The sequence below is a fragment of the Schistocerca serialis genome, chromosome 1 (assembly GCF_023864345.2).
Source record: "Schistocerca serialis cubense isolate TAMUIC-IGC-003099 chromosome 1, iqSchSeri2.2, whole genome shotgun sequence".
Classification (NCBI taxonomy): domain Eukaryota; kingdom Metazoa; phylum Arthropoda; class Insecta; order Orthoptera; family Acrididae; genus Schistocerca; species Schistocerca serialis.
Genome location: NC_064638.1, coordinates 36,265,949 through 36,289,709, shown reverse-complemented (window position 1 = coordinate 36,289,709; position 23,761 = coordinate 36,265,949). Strand labels below are relative to the sequence as shown.

Below are 23,761 nucleotides of genomic sequence, written 5' to 3'. Positions count from 1 at the left end.
TTGGTGCAATACACCTAAACATTAACATCACAGGTGGTATAGTTTTGACTATGCACTAGGAACATTACTGATGTGTTGCATGACGAGCTGGGCCTGTGAACTTAGGTAACCACGTGAACAGTTGCTCTTCTACATGCAACACTCAGATTTGCACCAGTGTTATCGTATTGTTTTGTACATACTGGTTTTAAAAAAGAGGCTCCTTGAGAATAGTAATTTTTGAGAACATTTCTCATGGAGAACAGCAGTCTGGCAAAAAGTATTTTAAAAATGAACACAAACAGTCTCGACTGCAAAGAGACATTTATTTTGTGGTAACCAATTTTGGTCAGTTTTTGACCATCTTCAGACCTTATATTGAAATATGAACATAGAATGAGGGTAGAGAATGGATTTGGACGGATATCTCAAAATAATAGTAACATATAAAATATAACAAATATTACAAAATAAAAATATACCCATTATGGTATGAGGTGGTGATGAACAGACCATGTGTTATGACTCCAAGAACGTCAGCTGCTAAGGAGAGCAATGCAGCTGTTGCTTAAATACGTGACGCTTCGCCCACTGCATACCAGATTACATTGCTCCCAGATTGTAATGCCGATGAAAATACTGCTTGAGTGAATGAGTGAAGCCACTATTACCATCGAAGCAGCATGGAGGTGTTGACATTGCCTGTTTCAACAGATTTCAAAGTTGCAACAGTGAGTAATTGTTACAAAATAATGGCAACAAAGTAAGACGAATCTCGTAATGCGTGTCAGGTCACCCAGGTGACATTGACAAATCAACTAACAAGATAACAAGTAAAGTAAGGTACGTAATACCTAAAGCATGAAAAAAATGTAAGTTACATCAAAAGAGCTACAGCACAAAATCTCATTGACAGTCAAGGTAGTCAAAGACATAACACAACGAGCATAAGAAACTGAAGTTTAAAAGAACTGTGAACATAGCTGTTTACAGTCGTAAATATTCCACAAAATTCCATAAAATAGGATGTACAGAAATATATGTTACATCATTACGATATAATACATCATAGACACATCTAAGTAGTCATAAATGTAAAACAAACACATAAGCATCCAAAAGTTAAAAGACTGAAACCAGTTACTACATAATAAATGGCTTTTTGTGGTTGAGGTTGTTCATGTGAATTTTTAAAATCCTTGAGAATAATTTATTTTGAGCACATTCTGACTAATCAAAATTACAAACTGTTATATCGACATAAAGTATCTGCCTGAAAAGTTAACATTATACCTATTCTAAACTTATGGCATCTATTGAATTCCTACATTTTGAGAACACAAGAAGAAAGAAAATAAAGGTAAAGAAATGGTATACATTAATTTACAGACCATTTTCTTTTCTACATTCTTCGTTTATTAACCCTGTCATCTGTGGTATCACTATTTTTAATCATTGTCATAATAGCACGGTTGCGAATTTTATATATTTTGTGTCGCAAATATTTGGATGTTTCTTCAGATATGATGTGATTTTGAGGCTTGATTACGGTGGGGTCTGAGAATGCAAGCTATTTTATTTCTTTTTTGATTATTTATTTATCCCCCCCCCTACCCCCCCCAAATGCGTAATGGATTTTGCTTCTATACTGATATGAGTCTGTTACAATGCCTCTCTTGCATCCAAATATATCATTTACCTGCCACTCCCTCATTGGCTGTGTAGAACCAGCAGCTGACATACTCCCTTTCATTCCCATAATATGTCATGGTGAATGTTGACAGCATTGTGGTACAAAACACTTAAGTATGCTCCTGGATCCTTTCTAGGCTTTTACTGTCTCCTGCAGAAATAATACTGTTGTTGAGTATTAGTATAACTTTAAAATCAATTCAATTCAGACTACAAATTGATTCAGGCAAACCTAGTTAAAAGTGGTAGATGTTCATAAAGAGCTAAAGTATGCAGTGTAGATTTCCATGGTTGGGAGCATGACATAATTGCTGCCCAGTTGCTATTCCCCTCACTTATCGTAGATCTCAGCCAAGCTGGTGTCACTGTTTCCCCTTCCAAATTTTCCTTAGTACTGTGCTTGAGCTACTGTGAAATATGGACTGCTGTATCCTCTAGGGTACAATTTATATGTAACAGCAACTAATACGTAAGTAAAAGATCACAACTATGATTCAGTCCAATTCTTGAACTTCTGCTTGTCCCACAATCTACTGACATCTGTTGGTATATCTCCAAGGTGGTTCAACCACTGTAATTTAATCTCGCAGTAACAATTACAGTCAGTTTAATATGGTTTGTTTTGTTTGTTAGATATTTCATTCTAGATTAATTTTTCCTTTTTGTTTCATCTGAATGTCTCCATCATGTTCTAAAGCTGATAATGTTTTTACCCGGTATACTAATACACAAACGGTGATCAAATTTCTTGTTTGCAACTCACTTAGTAAATCATTACAGTCTCATAATCAAAGAAAATATTGATCTGGGTTCAGAAGCAAGTAATGTTTTTTGAAGGACAACATTTTCACTTTTTAATGTTACCTTTACTTAAAAAGCAGCATTAATGTTTGTATACAGCGTCTATACATGTATGAGAACTTTTTGTTGCAAACCTATTTAAATATGACAAGAGTTTGTAAGGTGATAGAATTTAATACTATTTCCTCCTGTGTTTCACAATATTGTCACATTTTAAGCAGGGCAAGAGATTGTTGTAGTGGCTAGTTCACAGTTTCTTGCATGTCACTTGCACTGTAGTTCAATTCTTTTATCTTGGCGGCTGGCGCATGCCCGACCAGACGCGGGAGATTGCTGCGTTGCCAGTTGCACACGACGCACATGCCAATAGAAGCAGCGTCATAGTATAATGTAGTTCGCAAGCTTACATTTAGGGGGGAGCGCATAGTTCATGAAGTAAAGCCACCACGGCCGCATTAACCCTTTCGCTGCTACAAAGACGTGCTCCCTGCATTCCGCGCTGTGCGCGATTTTGTCACTGCACTGCTCGCCTGTGCAGACACATCATGTTCCGACTGCTTTGACACTCTTATCATTCGATTCAACAAAAACTATTTGGCCCAAAAATTAGATTTTTACATGTCTTCTTGACCGATACCTTCCCCCCATAAATGACTTAATTTTGTTTCGATGTTCAACGCAGTTATTATGCAGCATTAAATATAGTAAACCATTGCACGAAATTTTGAAGAGTTTGCAGAGGTAAAAGTCCATAGAGTATACTTTCCGTATGGTCAATTTTAGTTGCCACGATGTTGAGAATGAAATGTGGACAAGATACCTAAATTTCATATAAAATTACTACATGTAATGCTGCACAGTAACTGCGTTGAACATCGAAACAAAATTAAGTCATTTATGGGGGGAAGGTATCAGTCAAGAAGACGTGTAAAAATCAAATTTTTGGGCCAAATAGTTTTTGTGAAATCGAATGATAAGTGTGTCAAAGCAGTGGGAACACCATGTGTCTGCACAGGCGAGCAGTGCAGTGATGACAAAATCGCGCACAGTGTGGAATGCGGGGAGCACGTGTCTGCAGCAGCGAAAGGGTTAATGAAGAGACAAAGCACTAGAAATTTCAAAAAAATTGCATTCAAACGAACATAATTCGTGAAGTAAGGCACTTCGATATTGTTTTTAAATAATGAAAATATTAAGTAGTGCACAAGGTTTGAACTCATAACCTTTCGCCAACACCTTAACCGTTACGCCAACGCAGCTCGTCTGACGACAGAACGCCATGAGGACTGTAACACGTCACGCAAAATACCGACAAACACTGTTGGTATGACTATGAATTACTCACGCTTCGGCGAAGTACAATAGGAAATAAACAATTACCGCTGTTCTTGATTGTGAAAAAGCGGTTCGTGAAATTGATACAAGCACCTTTCCTCGCTATCGCCTGAATTAGGAGTCTTATTGCGTGTGTGGTTTAATTAATTAATAGAATATGAAGCAATTGGTATAAAGAATGCTTTTTCCAAATTTTTTATAAAAGAAAGTCTGCTATCAAGACATTGCTTTTGTTCTATTACTTTATTTATGACTGAACGTTTCTAAAACTGAAGACACTCGTCCATGCTATGCACTGCAGTCGAGATCTGGCAACGTCGTTCTCTTTTCATTGGCTGACTGTGTTTTGTGACGTCAGATGCGCAGAACTAACCTAAACTCGGCCGCCAACATAAATGACGCACACTTTAGTGTCACGTGAGCCAAATGACACATGATTGTTAAAACAGCTTTGAAACTGTATTGAGCACTTCAGGATATTGGGAAGTCTCGAGCCTGTTCAAATGATAGTATAATGTGCCCAGCCCTGTGCTGCCAAATTCTTCAGAATAATCTGCATGTGACTTCAATAGACAAAGCTTAACCTGTAATGTAAGACGACCCCTGTATACTGTATTAAACAATGTAAAAATGTTGACCACAGCAGGAATAGTTTAATCTGCAAGTATAAGATAACCTTGTATTTTTTGAATGACAAATTTTGGAAAATATCCTCATCTCATAATCAGGTAAGTATGGTATCTAATATAGATTTTCCTGTTCCAACAAGAAAATTTGTGGATGTACCCCATTTGAGATCAAATTGTGGCCTATGTAATCAAAGCTAAGAGGTTCTTAATTTTTTGCATAATAGTACTGTGTAATCATTTACATAAAGAGTTCTGTTTAATTAACAGGAATTTGTCATATTTCTTTGCAGATGCGGTTCTTTGAAAAAATTAATACTGGCATCAAATCGCTTAATAACACTTCCTGACGCTGTTCATTTGCTGTCAGATCTTGACGTCCTGGATCTCCGTGACAACCCAGATCTTATCATGCCTCCCAAGCCTGTGGAAGTACAACGTGGAGCAGGCATTGAATTCTATAATATTGATTTTTCTTTACAACACCAGCTGAGACTTGCTGGGGCTAATATTCCTGCACCAGCTCCTTCAGGCGGTAAGTAATGTACGGTAGACAAATACTGTGAAAATTGTTGTTACTGGTTGAAATTATGAAGTGTATTGATGGGAAATGTATGAAAAAATGTTTGATATTGGCTGTGTGGACAGTACTACGTGACAACCTCCCCCTCCACCTCCCCCTTCATCTTTCTCCCTCCTCGTCTTCACATCAGGTGGGCGCATTTCATCCATAGTCTGAGTGACCAGTTTCTCCTTCCCAACCTTCTGGAATCCATTCCTCTTTCCTGCTGGATGAGGAACTAACAATTCTGGAAACTAGGAATAGATATTTTGTAATTTTTGATGTATCTAACAGTGGTATGGGTATTTTTACTCCTGAATGTAAGTACTGGCCAGCCCTTGTAATTTTCCAGACATTTCGAATCAAGACATCTATATATGGGATTTGTGGGTCCATCTTAAAGGAAAAGCACTGTGCACGTAATGACTAGACTTTTCACATCACATTATAGTGTGGGTCAAGTCAGCTGAGATTTCTTCCGCTTTGCGGAACTAAAACAAACTATTTTGTGGCATCAGTTTGAGTCTTCGTAAATCTTCCTCACTGAATCATAGTATGATGTCTTGACAAATTGTTTTGACGGGATGTGCAAGTGCATTAACAGTGATTCAAATAGAGTACTTTTGATAAGATGTGAAAGCAAGTTCTTGTAAAAAAGTTTCATTACTTTGTCAGAATGCTGAAAAATTCGTTCATAGGTTTTTGGTGTAAAATGAACAAACAGAACATGGTATCGATTAGTTTTTTGCTAAAAATATGACTTGAAATTAAATTATGTATTTGCAGAATACTGTACACTTCTCTTTAAATGAAGTTTTTCCTTCTTCTTTGCCATTCTGTACTGTTCTCTCTCTCTCTCTACAGTCAGCTATTTCTTTAAAGTAGTTTGAGGGGATTTCAGTTTTTTAATAAGGTCAACATAACTGATTGATTGAATTCAAATTTGTTTTATGTTAAGCAAACTGAAGCGTTACTGATGTACAAACAATATTTTAGGCACCAGTAAGGATCCTATTGCAAGGAAGATGCGGCTCAGGAGAGGACGTCGTGACCAGGAAGAAGCAGATCAGGACCAAGCAAAAATTCTTAAGGTAACACAATACAAGATTTTAAGCTTACGAGATGAGAAATAAATGAAAGAATACCCACCAAGTAGAAGACACATTGAGCAGCAAACAGGCACTCACAAAGGACTGTAAGTTACATGCACGTCTGAAAAAACAGATGGTGTTGATGCTCCACAGTTGTAGGAAATAATTCAAAATTAATTCACTAAATGTGAAGTCCTTGATATCAGCTGTGCTGGGTGTAGTTCTACCATCCAGTAGTGCCATATGAAAATTTCTACCAGACCAGGACTCAAACCCGAATTTCTTGCTATCGCAATTGGTCACCTTAACACTTTTGGCTGTCCTTGGACTGACCCAAACACTTCCATATGTCTCACTGTCTATCGCTTGCTTATATTGCAGTCCACTGAATTCATTACCTACTGCTTGCAACATTACTTGGATTCCCACTTCAAGGGTGAGGCCCCCCCCCATCCCCCCACCCTCTCACACACACACACACACACACACACACACACACACACACACACACACACACAGAGAGAGAGAGAGAGAGAGAGAGAGAGAGAGAGAGAGAGAGGCAAAATTATTCTATATGATTCTCACTATTCTATATGATTCTCACTTGAGAGCCAGATACTTAATCATCTACTGTTATCTATATCAGCCATATTTTGTACCATTGTTTCATCGGCCTAATTTTTATTGTAACAGTATCATATATAGGTAAACAAAGTCTAGCACATAAACTGCAGAACCTCATAGGATTTAAGGGAACAAGAAGTGTACATTGCATTTTGAAGTTAGTAGGCCTCAGTAGATTGTTGAATAGTACAGTAGAATTCTACAACATTTTATACTAAAATATTACACTTTTTTGTGATTATCATAATATTCAATGATTTGATGTCAGTTGCTTGATAAAGGCCACCTCTAGACTTTTCCATTTGTTTTGGTCTTTAGTAGTTTTCATCTATTTTGTTTTTGCAGATTTTCTCATGTGATATACAAGCCTTCTATTAAGTCAATGTCTCGGTATTTTCTTATCTCTTAGAATCCGGCAAAAAATTTCCTTGGTCTATTAATCATTCATTCACCTGTCTGAATATTTCAATAATCACATTTCCCATTCCAATCTCATTGGACAGATATATTATACTAGAGCTGACATGTGATTACATTTTCATGCAGTTTGAGTGCATAGATCCTGAGAAATCAGTACCCAGAACCACCACCTCTGGCCGTAATAACGGCCTTGATACGCCGGGGCATTGTGTCAAACAGAGCTTGGATGGCATGTACAGATACAGCTGCCCATGCAGCTTCAACACTATACCACAGTTCATCAAGAGTAGTGACTGGCGTATTGTGACGAGCCAGTTGCTCGGCCACCATTGACCAGACGTTTTCAATTGGTGAGATATCTGGAGAATGTGTTGGCCAGGGCAGCAGTCGAACATTTTCTGTATCCAGAAAGGCCCATACAGGACCTGCAACATACGGTTGTGCATTATCCTGCTGAAATATAGGGTTTCGCAGCAATCGAATGAAGGGTGGAGCCACGGGTCATAACACAATGTAACATCCACTGTTCAAAGAGCTGTCAATGCGAACAAGAGGTGACCGAGACGTGTAGCCAATGGCATTCCATACCATACACGCTTTCAATGTGCATTCACCATGATGTCATCAAACACGGATGCGACCATCATGATGCTGTAAACAGAACCTGGATGCATCCAAAAAAATGATGTTGTGCTATTTGTGCATCCAGGTTTGTCGTTGAGTACACCATTGCAGGCGCTCCTGTCTGTGGTGCAGCGTCAAGGGTAACTACAGCCATGGTCTCCGAGCTGATAGTCCATGCTGCTGCAAACATCGTCGAACTGTTGGTACAGATGGTTGTTGTCTTGCAAACGTCCCTATCTGTTGACTCAGGGATTGAGACGTGGCTGCACGATCTGTTGCAGCCATGCAGATAAGATTCCTGTCATCTCGACTGCTAGTAATACGAGGCCGTTGGGATCCAGCACGGCGTTCCGTATTACCCTCCTGAACCCACCGATTCCATATTCTGCTAAAAGTCATTGGATCTCGACCAACGCGAGCAGCAATGTCGCGATACAATAAACCGCAAACACGGTAGGTTGCAATCTGACCTTTATCAAAGTCGGAAACGTGATCGTATGCATTTCTCCTCCTTACACGAGGCATCACAACGTTTCACCAGTCAATGCCAGTCAACTGCTGTTTGTGTATGAGAAATCGGTTGGAAACTTTCTTCATGTCAGCACATTGTAGGTGTCGCCACCGGCGCCAACCTTGTGTGAATGCTCTGAAAAGCTAATCATTTGCATGTCACAGCATCTTCCTGTCAGTTAAATTTCACGTCTGTAGCACGTCATCTTTGTGGTGTAGCACTTTTAATGGCCAGTAGTGTATTTCTCAAAATGTAATCTCTTCATTTCTTGCTGAGTAACCCTAAGTTTTTGAGTGGTTTCTACACCAAGCATCTGTGTGTTAAGTGCTGTAAGTCAGAACTGGTAATAAACACCATTGGTGGTTTGGTTTTGAAGTTCTATTTAGTTTACCGATAAAAAATGAGCCTGATGTCACAACTGTTTACATTTCTAACAGGTTCTGGGAAAATATTGTGAACGGTGTTTTGACATTCATTTGAGATGTAACCCTTGATGTCCAGCCATTTAGGAAAATTTTAGGCCCAGAAGACCAGCCATTATTTAAAATATTAGTGGCACATTTGTGTTTTGATATATCTTAAAGGGTAACACATGCCAAAAATGACCAATCTTCAAGATTAGTTTTTTGTATTTACTTTAGTTCTTTTATAGATTACAAATTATGCAATAACAATGGCAAATAGTGTAATTATCCCTTAGAAAAAGCGTGAGGTGAGTTCTTGAGCAGTTTTCTGTGGAAAAGTGGAAGCACTTGATGGAACATGTTTTCAACAAGATAACCCATGAAATGTTCGGTGCTAGCGTGGAAATTTATCATCATGCTTGTCAGAATATTCAGCTGCTGCAATTTAAGCATTTTCCTAGGATCCTGCCTAAGCACAACCAGGGAAAAAACCAGCAAAAAATTTTTAGTGACCAATTGTGAAAGCTAAGCTTTTGTTATTGCTATACTTTATGTATTATTAATTTAAACCATTAACTCTTCCTCATGCTGCTTAACAGTGAGTTTGCTATTGGCCGATTACATCACTTGCCCTATGTTCTGAATATCTGTTGTCATTGTCTGGTGAGTTCACGTGACACGAGCTATGATTGCCCGATAAAAGCGCGTCATGCAATGCAATCTCGATTTCAGTGCTTCGGAAGCTATGTACTGTATTTCGTGCAGTATGTATTTATTCTTTTATAATATGAAAACGTGCAGTGTACATGTTGCAATGCATCCAAGATCTTTCCAAAATGTGTTATTTTTTGCTGAGTTTTGTTTTCTAACTGCCAGAAAGTTCTGTACCAGTGTATAGATACTTTACCATTTAAAGGATTTATAAGTTTTACAGTTCCAAGGGAAAGTATACTGTCAGTTGACACAGAATAAATGGACTTTTGCCTGGTGTCTAGTGTATTTTCACCCTGTAAGAGGTGTATGTTCACCCAGGAGAAACTGTATTTTTAACTGGGGAAAAATGCAGGGATTTTTTTCTTCTCCACATGTACACCCCGTTATTGCTCAGTTCTGTAATTTCATTGACGACTTGTAAATGGATCATTGTGATATATGATTGATCTTCAATGGTTTTCTTGTATATGGTTGGTGATAATTTTAGTGAATATTTTGTGCATTACAGAGACAAGGCTGATAGCTCTGTAGTTTTTTATGCCTTTTCTGTCTTGTTTCTTGTGAAGTAGAAGAATTACAGCATTATTATAGTTTTTGAGATGTGTCTTCATCCACAGACATTAGGTAAAAATAAAAATTATTGTAGCTCTTGTTGCTACTTGTTCTGTCAGCCACCAACAATGGAGGGTGAACCTTTGACAATGCCAATGTCTTTTTTGGCCAAACATCAGAAAAAATTACTGAACAAACAAACATTGCCAGTGATTCTGTAAAAGTTTTGAAAGTTCCTTTGGTATTAATTTGCCTACATTCTTAATCATTTCTGTTGAAATTCTCTATATTCATGCCAAGTAAAACAGACTAAAAACTGGAGCTTTTGAAGATAATCTACAGTTGACTGTCATAACAGCTGCTACAGTGTCATTGTAATCGACCGTGATTGATCAGCCTACATTATGACTTCTCACTGCCAAAATAATGTCGATGTTTGCAGTACTATTGGTGGCCATACAAATGTAAAAACCCTGGTGAATCTCTGTTTAGATTCTCAACAGAGTGTGTTTCAGTGGACCATTAGATTACAGCTACAATCCCAGTTATTGTTGTACATTCTGATTGCTACAGCCTCTTTGATAACAGAATCCTAGTAGATTGATGCGAGGGACAAACATAATTTTGTGTTTATTTGTGAAGCTTTGCTCAGGAAGTGCTGATTTTCCTCTGATTTTGAATCTGCCGTGGGTATTCTATACAACATTCAGAAATAGTTCAAATTGACTGGAAGATACAGTTGTTTCCTCACTGATGAAGCTTGTTGTAAGCTCAAGGGACTGTGAGGTTAAGTATCACCTTAACTGGGTGTGAGCTCTCTTATCGTCTTGAGCAGAAATAAAATGCGTCTTATCCTGAGTCTGCTGTGGATGATACTCTCTATTTGTGAGAAATAAACGTCAAAGAAAAGGAGCAGCACAATACATGAATTACCTTACATTGTTGAACATATATGTTTTTTCCTTTTTTGGAGAGTGATAATTTAATATCACAACTGTGACAACCATTCTTTTGGGTACATATGGTTAAGTTATTTAATCATCGAATCCAAGTGGTACTTAAAAGAAACAGCTGTAGCTCTGTGAACAACATATCTGGGCTAGGTGATGGAAGCTCTGCACACTGAGATTTAAGTCAGGATGCTTTGGTGTACAGTACACACATCTGGTGTAGACTCTACTGAAACACTTAAAAATGCCACCTTTGCTGCTCTTGACACTGAACTAGATGTTATGGTGCATGCCATTCATACATTGGAGAAAGTGCTGAAAAACTTTGATGCTGTGTGACCAGATCATAAACATATCATAAACACAGTGTTGGAATGAAGGGCCCCGACCTATTGCATGGCAATTCTTCATACCCCATGTTGCGATTTGCCCCCCCACGCAGAATACATAGTCTCTGATTCATGAACTCTGCCACTTTTTTTAATGCAGACTGAGCTTATTCAGTGTTGACTATTTTGGTCTCGCTTCCACCCCTTTAGCTTATATTTGATCTCCTTTTTTGTCAAATAAAGTACAGTCCCCTTTAGTGGGCTGATCCTCCACTTTTCAGAATTTTCTCAATAGTACAGGTGGTGCAGGAAATATCACTCAGTATTGCGTGTTTCCAATCAGATATGCAATTCTGTCTTATTCACATTGTGTGTGTGTGTGTGTGTGTGTGTGTGTGTGGGTGCGGGTGCGCGTGCACACACACACACACACACACACACACACACACACACACACACACACACACACACACACACACACGCGCGAGTGCCCGTTACATGTAAAACCAAGCTGGTGCTCACACACGTTGCTTAAAAAATTAGGTAGTTATAATGCTGAGAGATAACAATCCCAAGTCATTTCTTCCTTTACTTACACACTTAAGAAGAAAGGAGGAAAATAGACGAATCCTTCTTGAATACAATGTCATCGTTCTTTCTGTAACCAGTTGCAGGTAAGTACTGTGAAGTCATGTGAATAAATAAAATGAGAAATGGATAAGTAACAATAGAAATGTTATCTCCAACCCAGTCATTGTTCCTGGTCTCATGTAACTAAGTTGGTGGTTTCCTCGCCACAGTTATCCCCTGTAAGAGCCTCAGCAAGTTGCAAGAAAAAATTTGCCATTGTGACCTTACACTACAAACAGATGGAAAATTACAGGCTATCTTAGAAAGTCATGGATTCCCTACTGTCTGTCATGTCCAGCAAGGCCCAAACGATAACAGGACAGACAATGAAGCACTAATTCTGGCTTCCGAGAAAGATACCCTCCAGTGTGTTGTCAGACCTTTCGCAAAGCCTCTTGTAGTGTGTTTTAAATGTGTGCTCTTTGGGAGAGTCTTGACATTGTACACTGTACTGTATAGCCAGAGGTGTATGGAGAATGTGGATCATCAATTGAATGAGAACGCTCCTTGTAACTATGGAACAGAGCATTGTCCCGGCTCACTGATTTGTCCGGTCTTCAAAAAAGAATGCATAATACAAGAACATAGAATCTTCAACTGACTGACATAGTTTGACGTACAGAAAACATGTGAACACTTACATCCCATATAAGTGAGTAGTAGTACCACCTACAGCAAAAAAGAATACTCACTCTCACTCCATGAACACTAGGCTGAAATAGTGTCCTAGGCACTCTCCATCTGGGAAAGCGGGAGGGCTGCCTCCCACCCCCAGACACATGCCCCAAACCATCTCGCACATTGACAACAGCCAGTGGCTACAAGACACATTGGAAATGTCCTGTAGGACCGGCTATTCATATTCACCCAAAAGGAAAAGAAGAGACTAAAGGGAAAGACAGATTCGGTAACCCTGAAGGCTGTGGATCCCCCAATGCGACATACAGAAATTATACAAATTAACAGTGATCCCCCACATCAAGTACCAGCTCACATTAATTGTGACACCAATTTTCACTGCTTTCACTCCCTTCATGAAAACAGATGCAGTGCAACAGCTACTTCCACCCCATCACTGGACACCAAATGCATTCGACCAAGAAGTTGGTATAGCATTGCAAGAAACCCATTTGCCAGCACACTACTCTCCTATTATCATACATAACAAAGCATATTACAAAAATCGAGATAACCCTGCATGAGTGTTGGGTGGGGTTTGTTGATTGGTCCATGAGACCAATTTTAGTGAACAGATCCCAGTCAGTACTTCTCTAAAAGCAGTTGCTGTATGTACGTGGCCATGCACTGATTTTACGTTCTGTAACATTTCTCTACTTCAGATGTGGAGGTCCAACATCAACTAATCACTGATTTGGTCCTGCATCTATTTCCACTCCTACACATCATAAGTGATTTCAGTCCTCAAAATCCTTTGCAGGACAGTTACACAATCTCTCCGAGACAACACACTAGAAAAGGTATTTTTCAGTGACACAACATCCACATTTTTCTCCACCAACACCAGCTTTTCTGTATTGTGGTGATGGAAACTCCCCCTACAATATATTCTTCATTCCTATAATCCCCTTGGTCTCCTCAACTTTTGATAATTGCCGCTGTCTACCTGCCTATCCCCTTCTCTGTTCCCACTCCAGTACACTCACATCTTCTACCCTACCAAAGCACCTACATAGACCTTTCCATTTCTTCACTTCACTACTCCTCCCCCCCACCCCCCCCCCCCTCCACGTCCCCACTGCCCCCCTCACACACACACTTAGCACAGCCTCCCAGTGCTGCTTCCAGCAGCCCACAAGTAACACTAATACCTTTCTATTCCCCCCTCCACACCTCATCCTTACACCCACTATCCACTCCAGCTAGATTGCTGCTCATGTAATAAGCTGTTTCAGTCGGCCCTTAGCACCTGGAGACAGTGTCCCCCCCCCCCCCCCCCCCCCATCGTGTGTGTGTGTGTGTGTGTGTGTGTGTGTGTGCGCGTGCGCGCGTTTTGTAATGTAATCGACCGAAGGAAATAAGGTTTATCTAAAGCAAAGAGTATGATACCCATAGTAAAGAGTTGAAGTTATTTCATGACAGTAGTATGCTGCCAGAAAATGTGCGTAATTTATTAATTTAATTATGAATATGTTCTTTTGTAATAAACAATGAACTTTATAGCTTATTGAATGGAAACCAATAACACTAGGTGAGAGTGCTGTCCTACCACACCATACTGTGTAAAGTTCTATAAACAATTCTACTGTTATTTAAGAAACCAGTAAGATAACAAACAGTACAGTGTGAACTGTTGTATGAATTTGTGTGATTGCTCTACTTCTGAAAAAGGACTTTGTATTAGAGCTGAAATATATGTAGCAATCTCTCTTATTGTGCCTGTATGTGATTCAATATCTCCTCTACCAATAAACACCTAGCACTTTAAAGAATTGAACTACTATGAATGAAACAGCTTCAGATGACTGACTACTTTACAAATGGATTAAATATTTGATGTTAACTGTGCAAGCAAGAGAAAGTTTAGAAGAGGTTTGAAATTTTGCTTAAAGTTTGTTGGAAGTTGTGAAACATTCTCATTGTGAAATACTGGATGAATATGCTTTGGGTAATTTACACTCATTTTCAAACAAAAGCTACTTTTTTACACTTCTCAATGTTTATGACATCAAATCTCATGAACTGTGTGCCATACAATGATGTAATTTTGCAGGTCTATTCAGTGATATATGTGGATACTGACAGCAAACTGTATTGCGAATAGGCGGAGTAGGAAAGATGCAACAAACTAAAATATCATGCCTAATGTTGAAATTTGGTAACATGAACAGTGAAAATGTATTAAGCAATAAACATGTTTTCCTTTAATCTTTTTGTGGAGGATATCAATGAGAGAAATATTTTGTAAAATTTTGAAATTATGTGTAAAGTTTGTTGGATGTCACCACTAAGTGCTTTTAATCTCAAATACTGGATGAATCAAGGTCAGGTATTTGCGCGCCATCAGTACTGCTGCTCCAAGACGAATGTACCATTCCTAACTGCACCACATACTTGTCTCATTGTGTTAATCTTTAACAGAAGATCATATCTCGTAATGTGACTTGCAGTCTGACCAAAGTGGCCGGAGATAGTGGTCTGTGTACATGAGGTGTGCCTGCTTGTGTGATTGTATGTTTGTTTTCCTTTTTTTCTGAAAATGGCTATGCTCAGTGTGTAACAGTCTTTCTGCTGTGCCTGTCTGCAACTGACTGTGTCATTCTTACAGTTAGTAGTAATTTACCCTTTTTATAATTGTTGATATTCCAACGTGGACTTTCCATTCTTTCATTTGGTAATTGAGATGGAACCTATTAGAAATTTACGATGATTTGTACTTTGCTTAATGAGGAAACTGAAAATATATGAGTTGTGTTGAGTAAAGAGCCATTATCATCATCATGACTGAAATAGCAGATTGTGAAGTCGAAGATGACAAAATACGCTGCTGAGGAAAATAACAGCATCACTGTGAAAGGTAGTTCTGTGTATACTGCCATTAAAGGCCAGATAAGGATACTGTGTGTCACAATTCTGTTGGCATATAGACCTACAGTGTGTAACGGCACTCCACTTGTAAGAATACTCGAGTAATCACTATTACTACCCCATCAACACACACCTCCCCCTCCAACAAACCCCCAAACTGTAAAGGGAGTGGGTGAACAAGAATGAGGAAGAGGTGACAGGACAGGGGCTAGAAAATGTTGGATGACAGTTATCATAAATTGAGGCCAGGTAATTTCTGGAGCAGAAAATGTTTTGTAAGGATAACTCCTATCTGTGCAGTTCAGAAAATCTGGCGGTGGGATAGAGGATCCAAATGGGTTGGGCAATGAATCAGCCCATGAAATCAACTGTGTGATGTTCAGCTGCAAGTTGTGCCACAGGGTGGTCTACTTTGTTCTTGGCCACAGTTTGGCAGAGGCCGTTCATCCTGGTGGTCAGCTGGTTGGTAGTCATAGCAATATAAAAAGCTGTGCAATGATTGCAGCAGAGCTGGTATATGACATGGCTTCTTTCACAGGTGGCTTGGCCTCTCCTAGGGTAAAATAAGCCCGTGACAGGACTGGAAAGTGTTGGGTGAATTGATTGGGAAAGTCTTGCACGTGGGTCTTCCACAGGAGTAAGGTTACTGTGACAAGAGGTTGGGATTAGGAGTGGCATAGAGATAGACTAGGATGTTTTGGGGGTTGGGTGGGTGATTAAACACACCTTAGGAGGTGTGGGAAGGATCTCGGGTAGGCTGTCCCTCATTACACCGTATGATGACAGGAAATCGAAGCTCTGACAAAGAAAGTGGTTCAGTTGTTCCAGTCTAGGGAGGTATTGGGTGAAGAAAGGGGTCTTTGTGGCTGGTTTTTGGGTGTGGTGGGAGGATAGGGGATGTGTGGGGAAATGGCACGGGAGATCTGTTTGCAGACTACGTCTCGGGGATAGTGCCTGTCTGCGAAGGTGATAGTGTACTGGGTAAGTGAGTTGTTGTCTCTGCAGATACACTGTCCCCAGGTGGTAGGCCGTATGGGAGGGATTTTTTGTGTGGAAGGAATGACAGCTGTCAAAATGCAGGTACTGTTGGTGAATGGTGGGTTTAATGTGGACAGAGGTGCAGATGGAGAAATCAGAGAGGAGGAGGTCAACATCCAGGAAAGTGGCATACTAGGTTGGGGGGCACCACATGAAGCAGATGTGAGAAAAGGTGCAGAGGTTGTGAAGAAATGAGGATAGGGTGTCTTGGCCCTGAGTCCAGATCATGAAGATATTATTAGTGAACCTGAATCAGACTAGGGGTTTGGCATTTTGCGAGGCTTGGCATTCTGCGAGGCTAGGAAGGTCTCCTCTAGATAGCTCGTGTGCCATTTCCCCCAATCCTCCCATCACACCCAAGGACCAGTGACAAAGGAATTCCCCCTTTCTCACTATTACCGCCCCAGACTGGAACAACTGAACCACATCCTTCATCAAGGCTTTGGTCACCTATCATTATGCCCTGAAACGAACATCCTGCCCAAGATCCTTCCTACCCCTCATAAAGAGATGTTCCATCACCCACCCAACCCCCACAACTTCCTAATCCATCCCTATGCCACTCCCAAACCCAACCTCTTGCCACAGGGATCATATCCCTGTGGAAGATCCAGGTGAAGGACCTGCCCAATGTGCCCACCCAGCAGTTCCTGTTGCAGTACTGTCACGGGCTATCCTATCCCATCACACCTGTGAAGGCAGCCATGTCATTTACCAGCTCTGCTGCAATCATTGCTCAGCTTTATATATTGGAGTGACTACCACCCAGCAGTCCACCAAGATGAACGGCCACTGCCAAACTGTGGCCAAGAGCAGAGTAGACTATCCTGCGGCAAACGTGCAGCTGAACATAACATACTTGATTTCAATGGCTACTTCATTTCATCTTCAATCCTCCCCTCCACCAGCAGCTTTTCTGTATTGTGCAGATGGGATTTATCCTTACATCACATTCTGTGCTACTGAAATTAGCCGGGTCTCAATTTATGGTAACCTACTGTCCCCACACCCTCCAACCACCAGTTTCCATCCACTCCCTCTGCTCTATCACCCCCTCCCTATTCTCGTATGCCCATCCTCTTCATGTGCTGCCCTCTGCCATTGCAACTGCCTGTCTTTCCCCTTTTCTGCTCCTCTCCTTTTTTGGTCTCCTCCCACCCCCCTCCCAACCTCCCTGCCCCACACCCTCCAGATGCTGTGCCTGTTGACTGTCCATTCCCCACATGCTCTGCCAGATAGTGCCTTCTGTTCCCCCTCCCATACTTTATCATCATCCCTTCCCCTTACCCACCATTGCTGCCTCCTTACTACATGAAATTTGCACTCTGGTCCAAATTGTTGGAGGTGGTACTCATGTGTGCGTGAGGTGTGCTTGCTTGTGCGAATGAATGTGTGTGTTGTTTCCTTTGCTGTAAAACGCTTTGGCCAAAAGCTAATGTTTAAGTGTCTTTCCATTGTGCCTTTCTGTAGCCCAGTGTGTCATCTTTGTACTGAAAGTGTAGAGAAAGATAAGATTGCTACTTACCGTGAAGAAGACACACTAAGTTGCAGGCAAGCACTATTAAATGACACTTACACAAAACTTTTGGCCACAGCCTTCATCAGCAAGAGAGAAATAGAGAAACACCCATTATTCATACACAGAAGCAAGCTCACAGTGTCTTTTAATTGTATAAAATGCATGTTTGACCATCAGCTGCTCCTTTTATATATCTCTGCCGAAACTCTTTGCCTTTACAAATGTCTGCTTGTGTCTGTGTATGTGCGGTTGGATATGGCGGTGTGTGCGAGTGTATGCCTGTCCTTTTTTCCCCCTGAGGTAAGTCTTTCCGCTCCCAGGATTGGAATGACTCCTTACCCTCTCCCTTAAAACCCACATCCTTTCGTCTTTCCCTCTCCTTCCCTCTTTCCTGACGAAGCAACCGTGGGTTGCGAAAGCTTGAATTTTGTGTGTATGTTTGTGTTTTATATATATATATATATATATATATATATATATATATATATATATATATATATAAAAAATACAAGGAAACATTCCACGTGGGAAAAAATATATCTAAAAAACAAAGATGATTTGACTTACCCAACGAAAGCGCTGGTATGTCGATAGACACACAAACAAACACAAAAATACAAGCTTTCGCAATCAACGGTTGCCTCGTCAGGAAAGAGGGAAGGAGAGGGAAAGACGAAAGGATTTGGGTTTTAAGGGAGAGGGTAAGGAGTCATTCCAATCCCGGGAGTGGAAAGACTTACTTTAGGGGGAAAAAGGACGGGTATACACTCGCACACACACACATATCCATCCACACATATACAGACACAAGCAGACATATACAGAGGCAAAGAGTTTGGGCAGAGATGTCCGTCGAGGCGGAAGTGCAGAGGCAAAGATGTTGTGGAATGACAGGTGAGGTATGAGTGGCAGCAACTTGAAATTAGCGGAGATTGAGGCCTGGTGGATAACGGGAAGAGAGGATATATTGAAGAGCAAGTTCCCATCTCCGGAGTTCGGATAGGTTGGTGTTAGTGGGAAGTATCCAGATAGCCCGGACGGCGTAACACTGTGCCAAGATGTGCTGGCCGTGCACCAAGGCATGTTTAGCCACAGGGTGATCCTCATTACCAACAAACACTGTCTGCCTGTGTCCATTCATGTGAATGGACAGTTTGTTGCTGGTCATTCCCACATAGAATGCATCACAGTGTAGGCAGGTCAGTTGGTAGATCACGTGGGTGCTTTCACACGTGGCTCTGCCTTTGATCGTGTACACCTTCCGAGTTACAGGAGTGGAATAGGTGGTGGTGGGAGGGTGCATGGGACAGGTTTTACACCGGGGGCAGTTACAAGGGTAGGAGCCAGAGTGTAGGGAAGGTGGTTTGGGGATTTCATAGGGATGAACTAAGAGGTTACGAAGGTTAGGTGGACGGCGGAAAGACACTCTTGGTGGAGTGGGGAGGATTTCATGAAGGATGGATCTCATTTCCGTGCAGGATTTGAGGAAGTTGTATCCCTGCTGGAGAGCCACATTCAGAGTCTGATCCAGTCCCGGAAAGTATTCTGTCACAAGTGGGGCACTTTTGTGGTTCTTCTGTGGGAGGTTCTGAGTTTGAGAGGATGAGGAAGTGGCTCTGGTTATTTGCTTCTGTACCAGGTCGGGAGGGTAGTTGCGGGATGCGAAAGCTGTTGTCAGGTTGTTGGTGTAATGGTTCAGGGATTCCGGACTGGAGCAGATTCGTTTGCCACGAAGACCTAGGCTGTAGGGAAGGGACTGTTTGATGTGGAATGGGTGGCAGATGTCATAATGGCGGTACTGTTGCTTGTTGGTGGGTTTGATGTGGACGGACGTGTGAAGCTGGCCATTGGACAGGTGGAGGTCAACGTCAAGGAAAGTGGCATGGGATTTGGAGTAGGACCAGGTGAATCTGATGGAACCAAAGGAGTTGAGGTTGGAGAGGAAATTCTGGAGTTCTTCTTCACTGTGAGTCCAGATCATGACGATGTCATCAATAAATCTGTACCAAACTTTGGGTTGGCAGGCCTGGGTAACCAAGAAGGCTTCCTCTAAGTGACCCATGAATAGGTTGGCGTATGAGGGGGCCATCCTGGTGCCCATGGCTGTTCCCTTTAATTGTTGGTATGTCTGGTTTTCAAAAGTGAAGAAGTTGTGGGTCAGGATGAAGCTGGCTAAGGTAATGAGGAAGGAGGTTTTAGGTAGGGTGGCAGGTGATCGGCGTGAAAGGAAGTGCTCCATCGCAGCGACGCCCTGGACATGCGGGATATTTGTGTATAAGGAAGTGGCATCAATGGTTACAAGGATGGTTTCCGGGGTAACGGATTGGGTAAGGATTCCAGGCGTTCGAGAAAGTGGTTGGTGTCTTTGATGGAGGATGGGAGACTGCATGTAATGGGTTGAAGGTGTTGATCTACGTAGGCAGAGATACGTTCTGTGGGGGCTTGGTAACCAACTACAATGGGGCGGCCGGGATGATTGGGTTTGTGAATTTTAGGAAGAAGGTAGAAGGTAGGGGTGCGGGGTGTCAGTGGGGTCAGGAGGTTGATGGAGTCAGGTGAAAGGTTTTGTAGGGGGCCTAAGGTTCTGAGGATTCCTTGAAGCTCCGCCTGGACATCAGGAATGGGATTACCATGGCAAACTTTGTATGTGGTGTTGTCTGAAAGCTGACGCAGTCCCTCAGCCACATACTCCCGACGATCAAGTACCACGGTCGTGGAACCCCTGTCCGCCGGAAGAATGACGATGGACCGGTCAGCCTTCAGATCACGGATAGCCTGGGCTTCAGCAGTGGTGATGTTGGGAGTAGGATTAAGGCTTTTTAAGAAGGATTGAGAGGCAATGCTGGAAGTCAGAAATTCCTGGAAGGTTTGGAGAGGGTGATTTTGAGGAAGAGGAGGTGGGTCCCGCTGTGACGGAGGACGGAACTGTTCCAGGCAGGGTTCAATTTGGATAGTGTCTTGGGGAGTTGGATCATTAGGGGTAGGATTAGGATCATTTTTCTTCATGGCAAAGTGATACTTCCAGCAGAGAGTACGAGTGTAGGACAGTAAATCTTTGACGAGGGCTGTTTGGTTGAATCTGGGAGTTCTCAAACCCAGAACCTCCCACAGAAGAACCACGAAAGTGCCCCACTTGTGACAGAGTACTTTCCGGGACTGGATCAGACTCTGAATGTGGCTCTCCAGCAGGGATACAACTTCCTCAAATCCTGCCCGGAAATGAGATCCATCCTTCATGAAATCCTCCCCACTCTACCAAGAGTGTCTTTCCACCGTCCACCTAACCTTCGTAACCTCTTAGTTCATCCCTATGAAATCCCCAAACCACCTTCCCTACCCTCTGGCTCCTACCCTTGTAACTGCCCCCGGTGTAAAACCTGTCCCATGCACCCTCCCACCACCACCTACTCCAGTCCTGTAACCCAGGTCTACACGATCAAAGGCAGAGCCACGTGTGAAAGCACCCATGTGATCTACCAACTGACCTGCCTACACTGTGACGCATTCTATGTGGGAATGACCAGCAACAAACTGTCCATTCGCATGAATGGACACAGGCAGACAGTGTTTGTTGGTAATGAGGATCACCCTGTGGCTAAACATGCCTTGGTGCACGGCCAGCACATCTTGGCACAGTGTTACGCCGTCCGGGCTATCTGGATACTTCCCACTAACACCAACCTATCCGAACTCCGGAGATGGGAACTTGCTCTTCAATATATTCTCTCTTCCCGTTATCCACCAGGCCTCAATCTCTGCTAATTTCAAGTTGCCGCCACTCATACCTCACCTGTCATTCAACAACACCTTTGCCTCTGCACTTCCGCCTCGACGGACATCTCTGCCCAAGCTCTTTGCCTCTGTATATGTCTGCTTGTGTCTGTATATGTGTGGATGGATATGTGTGTGTGTGCGAGTGTATACCCGTCCTTTTTCCCCCTAAGGTAAGTCTTTCCACTCCTGGGATTGGAATGACTCCTTACCCTCTCCCTTAAAACCCAAATCCTTTCGTCTTTCCCTCTCCTTCCCTCTTTCCTGACGAGGCAACCATTGGTTGCGAAAGCTCGAATTTTGTGTGTATGTTTGTGTTTGTTTGTGTGTCTATCGACGTACCAGCACTTTCGTTTGGTAAGTCACATCATATATATATATATATATATATATATATATATATATATATATATATATATCACTATAATGGAAGGAAACATTCCACGTGGGAAAAATTATATATAAAAACAAAGATGAGGTGACTTACCGAACAAAAGCGCTGGCAGGTCGATAGACACACAAACACAAACATACACACAAAATTCAAGCTTTCGCAACAAACTGTTGCCTCATCAGGAAAGAGGGAAGGAGAGGGGAAGACGAAAGGAAGTGGGTTTTAAAGGAGAGGGTAAGGAGTCATTCCAATCCCGGGAGCGGAAAGACTTACCTTAGGGGGAAAAAAGGACAGGTATACACTCGCACACACGCACATATCCATCCACACATACAGACACAAGCAGACATATTTAAAGACCTTTAAATATATATATATATATATATATATATATATATATATATATATATATATATATATATATATATAATTTTTTCAAGATATCTTCTCCTGCAACTGTTTTGGCTGTCATCATTTACCGTGAAGAAACCCAACCTGTTTCAGTCACAGTTTGTGACTGTGTTCATTCATCCAAGCAAGCACACCCCACACAAACATAGTATGTTTGCCTTTAAAAGTCATTCATGGCATACTCTACATATGAGACATGGCCATTATTTAAGAAATGAAAAATGTGGTGATGTGGCCTAAACTGTTTTAACCCTAATCTATGAAGGTTGTCTGTGACTGAAACCAGTTGATATTTGGGTTTTAAATTAAAAAAAAAAAAAAAAACAGCGGATGGTCAAACAAGCATTTTATACACTACTTGACAGCTGTTAGTAGTCATATTCCAAAAATGTTCTTGTAATTGTGCCTGTCTACAACTTAACATGTCGTCTTTAAGGTAAGTAGCAATCTATATTTCCTTACATTGGTGATATCCCTATGTGGAGGTTGATGTTCCTTGTGTTGTTGACATCCCAACTTCAAGTTTCCATTGTTTTTTGTTTATACTTTCTTATTTGAAGGAGTTTCTATTGAAAAAAGGTGATGGCCGCCCAATAGCAAACTGCACCGTCTGCATAATCCACTAGACAAATATCCTCTAGTTGTTGTTGTTGTTGTTGTTGTTGTCTTCAGTCGTGAGACTGGTTTGGTGCAGCTCTCCATGCTACTCTATCCTGTGCAAGCTTCTTCATCTCCCAGTACCTACTGCAACCTACATCCTTCTGCATCTGCTTAGTGTATTCATCTCTTGGTCTCCCACTACGATTTTTACCCTCCACGCTGCCCTCCAATGCTAAATTTGTGATCCCTTGATGATCCTCTAGTATACCATACAATAAGTTAAAGTGCAGATTCTCATTTGGTGCCTCATTTGCTGTACATGATTCCGAGCTTCACTCAAAGGTACATCGTATGTTCTGTAATCTATTTCATTTGTTACCTTTAGACAAATCATTTCACTAAGTATTTGACCATTTGTGTTCTTTTCTAACTTTATTTTGATGTTTTGTTCAGTAAGCCTGAAATACAGTATTTATAAATATCGATCAGTATTCTATTATTGTAAGGAGTGTATAGATCAAGAGAAAGCAAATGAGGTGTTGACTGAGAATTGAAAGTTCAGTGAGGTACGTATCAAGCTGGTACTTCTTCCAATTCCATTTTGCTGCACATTGCTTGAGAAGGAATACAGTGATCGA

The 23,761-nt window shown here is 41.3% G+C and overlaps 1 protein-coding gene across 1 annotated transcript in view; it reads left to right on the top strand.

Annotated features, from left to right (window-relative positions):
- The window catches only part of LOC126461247 (protein flightless-1), a 205,424-nt gene that overhangs the window by 32,879 nt on the left and 148,784 nt on the right, over positions 1-23,761 (top strand). The window contains exons 7-8 of the mRNA XM_050095980.1: positions 4,727-4,968; positions 5,992-6,086. Coding sequence (XP_049951937.1) covers positions 4,727-4,968; positions 5,992-6,086 — 337 coding nt within the window. The remainder of the gene's footprint in view (positions 1-4,726; positions 4,969-5,991; positions 6,087-23,761) is intronic.